The 5,175-nt window shown below is 38.2% G+C and overlaps 1 protein-coding gene across 1 annotated transcript in view; it reads right to left on the bottom strand.

Moving 5' to 3' along the window:
* LOC118733948 overlaps positions 1-4,735 on the bottom strand; it is an 86,403-nt gene extending 81,668 nt beyond the window's left edge. Inside the window, exon 1 of the mRNA XM_036463596.1 lies at positions 4,621-4,735. Coding sequence (XP_036319489.1) covers positions 4,621-4,635 — 15 coding nt within the window. The 5' untranslated portion in view covers positions 4,636-4,735. The remainder of the gene's footprint in view (positions 1-4,620) is intronic.
* Positions 4,736-5,175: the final 440 nt, after the last annotated feature.

Raw genomic sequence — 5,175 nt, 5'->3', positions numbered from 1 at the left:
CAAAATCGCTTAGGCGGTTACAGCGCCAAATAAGAAGAAGAAGAAGAATGTGGTTTTTTGCGTTCCCGTACTTCTAGACTTTGTTCCACTTTTGAGAGCAAACTTTTCGCTTATTCTCTAATTACCGAATCCGGTCCGGATTGTTAGGGAAAGAACCCAATCTAAAAATATCACAACCCTAGTAAACAGCTCCTTGTGGAACGTGGCGTTGCCGGACTTACACTTCACGATTTAATGAAATGATACCGAATTCATGGTTAACTTTCATGTATAATTGAATTCATGAAATGGTGTTTATGCAGCCAAATTTACCCCAAATTCATGAAATGAATTCGTGAATTAGCCTACCCATAAAGCTTGAAAAACATTGGAAACGACGGGCTACGGACCACAGCTGTCAAATTATTTTAACACGTACTCTTATGTAGATAATTATTTTGGCGACGACACGGCAACACTACGGCTAGCCAAAAATGTAGCTGTGGCCAGATTGCATCTATTTCTATTTTTCTAGCGGCAGATAAGATTCTTCCTCTTCTTTTATGTCAAACTGAAACAAATTCATGAGTCGCTGCCGCGTTCAAAAAATCATGTCGCCGTCGACAGGGCGTTTAGATTATGTAGATAAAACCTTAATGTCGTGTCGTATGGTGATGTCGTTTTCGATGTTTTCAGAGCTTAAACGTAGTATTTGTGTCGTCGTTCTGTAACTTTGCGAAAATATAGTGAACAATGTTGCCAGGACTCAAAAAAAAAATTAAAAAAGATAGATAGGCCAAATAAAAAAGCTAAATGGCCCTAAAAAAAAGGTTAAAAAAGGCCAGCCTTCTCAACATTTAATTAACTCTTATGTACAAAGAATTAAAAAGAGCATTTGTACCACCGAGTAACAAAAATGTAAATATCTCAACAACCAAAGTACTTACTATCATGAAATTTCATGACAGTTGCTTAATGAAACCATTTTAATAATAAAGGGGACTCTTTTTTAGGGTCTGAAACCCCATAGTCCTTAAAGACAAAGTAGTGGTATATTTGTACCACAAAATATCTTCATACATTACAATACGATTACAATCGTTAATGTTTCAATTAGAGCGTGCATAGTGAAGAGCAAACCGTATATACATACACGGGTGCTTCAAAGCATACCTTCACCGATTCAAACATGAGCCGGAACCATGTGCGACTACTGCGGAGGTGATTTAATAGAATACGTATTTTTTGAGTGTATCCGATTTGACAGTACCAGATGCAAACTTCGTGTGTCTTCTCCGATTGACTTCACTTGATGATTTTTACCAATAACTCGACTCCAGCGCCACCTTGCATCTCTTTTGTGCAATAGTAGATATTGCCCCCACCGTTGTCAATATATTTATATCTCGAATATGAGCCAAAACGGACAATGAGACAAATCGGCCACGGGACAATCGAACAATGGGCCAGGCTTAAGCTACCTTTGCATGAGGTTATTTTTTGGCAGGCGATAATCGCATGCAAAAGTTGACTTGCTCTCTACTTTAAGGCAAGCGATCTTTGAATCGCTATTTACACGACCGATTTTTCCCGAGCAATGTTGAATCGCCTTGAAAATCGCCTCATGCAAAGGCAGCTTTACCATGCCTTGCCCCGTCCATCGCATTTCATGGATGGCCGTGATGTCAGTCTTTATTTTCACGAGGACACCAACCAATCGGGCAGAGGCACCATCCCGATTAACGGTCCGGATATTCGAGGTGCATACCCTCAAATCATAGTCCTCTCTACGTTTGCCGTGATCGTCATCAACTGAAGGGGGTATCATCCTAGGCAAGGCTTTTTTTCATTGGGTAGGGTTTTAACGTGCAGGTACCCAAATCTAGCGCACGCGGGGTTATACGTCTTGTCACATTAGCTCGCTCCCAAACGGGTGTTTGATCGCTACCCAGAGGATACGTGGATATAAATATCCGGACGAATTGAGTTGCGGCTTGAACCCTAAGCAACCAAATCACTTCTGGCCACTCCCAGATGAATGGCAAAAGCTTTGCAGCACTGGCAAATTTACAGAATATAGTGGTCAAAGGCGAATAACTCAACTAAAGCCTGATGTATTTTTTAAATTTATAGCACTACATACCTGTATACCAAATAGCCGGACAAGACGTTTTCTAAATAAAACATAACAAGTAAGAAAGTCTACGTCCAAGCATCAATTTTGAATAAGTTAGCTTTAATATTTCCTGATTTATCGAAGATTTCGTATTTCTCCAAATTACCGTTATGTGGGATGTGGGTGTGGTTATTGTCCGATTTTAAAAATTTTCGGCCATTTGGTATGCAGTAGCAAGGCTAATAACTGTGCCAAGTTTGGAAGAAATTGGTGCAGCGGTTACCAAGATATACACATGTAACAATAAGTAGGCGTGGCTACGCCCATTTTCCAAAAATTTATAATATTCTTATTTTTCGTCTAAAAATTATTGTAAATATCAATTTTGAGTGAATAATCTTCAGTAGTTACTAAAATATCGCAGTTTTCGTATTTCTGAAAATTACCGTTATATGGGAGGTAGGCGTGGTTATTGTCCGATTTTGCCCATTTTCAATACCATCCGTCCTACGCCCGAAAGAAGTGCACGTACATAGTTTCGTTAAGATATCTCAATGATTACTTGAGTTATCGTGTGCACAGACGGACGGACGGACAGAAAGTCACCGCTTGATCGATTTCTCTTTTCATTCTGATCATTTATGCACACATTTGTCTATATCTATATTCGTGCACAAGTGCACTCGGGTATAAAACAATTAAATCATCCGTATACTACAGTGATACCCAAAGTGGTCCAAGTGGACCCCCAGGGGTCGCCTTCCCCTACCTGGCTACGTCCATGTTCGCAACATATTTGGCGAGAGTTTCACGCCTGAGTCACTCGCGGAGGCTATGCTACAAAGCAGCGAAAAATGGTCGGCAGCATGTCACGCAATAGCAGATGCGATGCAGGGGCTAAGAACCCCTGAATGGCTACGGCATAGCAGCGGCGACCTTTCTCCCTCACGATGTAGTGCTTGACGTCATTCCCGTGGGGTGCAGAGTTCTAAGAAATAAATGCTTATCCTGGTTTTATAGGGATACTTGAGAGCCCCTGAAAAAACTGTTAAAGTATAGACAGAACGAGTTCGCTGAGTAAATTTCGTCGGACGGAGCGATGCCGCTGGGTGATATTCGCTTAACATTTCGTCAAGTAAAACTGAACCGGAACAATAATTTAGTACTACTACAAAAATGCTCGTTTTAAAATGAGAAAAGGCTAGAAAAAAGCCACGAAGCTGAATCCTGAATTTCGAATCTAGACGACAAAGAAATAAGCTAGATCTAGCCTCAAAAAGGCTAAACTCTTCATCTTTATTAGTAACTTTTCCTGAAAGGTATAAAATAGGGGATAGTCCTTGATTTAGCTGTAGCTCTGCGCATTGAGCAGCTGTCTTCATGTACGAGATCGAAATCGACGGGGAATTAAATTTTGAAGTTTTTGATGGTATTTGAATGATTCCGCCAACTTGGCGTTATTTTTTTTTTTAGGCCAACGTAACAGGTGTTTGATTTTTCACCAAGTGTGAAATTTCAAAACATTTAAATTAGTAAGTTATATAGGTTATATAGATACTGCGTATTCTATTTGAGTTTCTTTGTGTAATACTTACTGAAGTGGGAAGTAAATAAGTTTTTAGAAAATTTTGATTGATTGCTCATCTTTTATGAAGAAATTATCGCCAATTTATGGAAATTTCTATCACCCCGCCAAGTATTTGTATCTACCTTCCTAACACCCTGTATAATAAGTATAAATATAAACAATAGATATTAAAAAGACAATTTAAATTTAATTTTATATCGACTTTTTTTAGTTTGGTAGCGTTATTATGTAAACCGAAATGATCAGTTTTTCAATCCAGTTTTTTAAAACGGTGTGAAACCTGAATAAAAAACCGCGATTAATCGAAAGACGATTTTTTGGGAATGGTGCCCATCTCTAGTTTGCAAAACTAAGCCCTTACGTAAATGCGCTAAGCTCATGAAACTTTTCGAACTCGTTTTCTCTCTTTCTAACCCCTAGGGGTTAGCTAGATTGATAGCTATCAATGTCAAATCCTTCAGAATAAATCTCTACAGCTCAAAGTAATCTAACAACAACAAAATATCTGAAAAATAAGCACTGAATACTTCGTGCATTCGGCTTTTTGACCACATAACAAAATGGCGTTCACCTTACATCTCTTTCTGTTCTATGCAAACCTCTTGCATAAACAATGAGCAGACGTTTCCAAATCAACCGGCTCACGCTCTTATCAAGTTTGCTCTCTCCCGCTCATAAACTCATGATTCTCTTCTTTATTTCGTGGTTATCCCACACAAAAGTGCACACATCCAAACAAACACACATATATATACATATGTATATGCATGTAAATATGCGCCCATGCACGAAAATGCTAACAAGAAATGTAAAAATAATCAAGGTTCTTTCCCGGTTAGGCATTTCTCAATACATACATACTTATGTACATGCAAACATATGTGGCAGAAAAGTGCTTATAAATGTATACATATATCATCTTACTTGAACAACTTACCAGCTCTTCATCCATTTCGGCAGATGTTTAGAAAATTTTACGTCACAATAACCAGTTTAAATAAATTTACAACATAAAAATCCGATACACCACTAGTCAATCAACTTCTAACACGACTCAACAGCAGCGAACTGAAAGGCGAAACAAAGGAAAAAGAGTGAAACTCTGTAAAATGCCGCCGCCTGCTAGTGAGCAAAGTGCAATAACATTTTTTGCGTGAATACATGTATGTACATATGTAAGTACGGCGTTTAACAGAAACAGTGGCCTTTTAGTGTGAGGAAGAGAAAAACGCTCATACACGTGAAAATTTTATTGCAAAAAAATTCATATTTTTTTAAATTATTCAGCAAACTATTTTTAATTTTGGTTAACCAGTTTCAAATAAACGAAAATTATTTGGGTACTCAACAGAGAAACAGTGGAAAAAATAGCGAGTGTTGTAGTTTTTACAGTGTAACATGTTTTTTTTTGCAGTGCTAATGCTAATTTCCAATATCGATCTCTTCCATAGGGTTGCCAACCGTATATATAGTATTGTACTTTGTACAATTT

The sequence above is a fragment of the Rhagoletis pomonella genome, unplaced genomic scaffold (genome assembly GCF_013731165.1).
Source record: "Rhagoletis pomonella isolate Grant_MI unplaced genomic scaffold, Rhpom_1.0 Rhpom_scaffold_00002, whole genome shotgun sequence".
Lineage (NCBI taxonomy): Eukaryota > Metazoa > Arthropoda > Insecta > Diptera > Tephritidae > Rhagoletis > Rhagoletis pomonella.
Note: the sequence above shows the minus strand (reverse complement) of the source record. Positions and strands in the feature narration are given on the sequence as shown.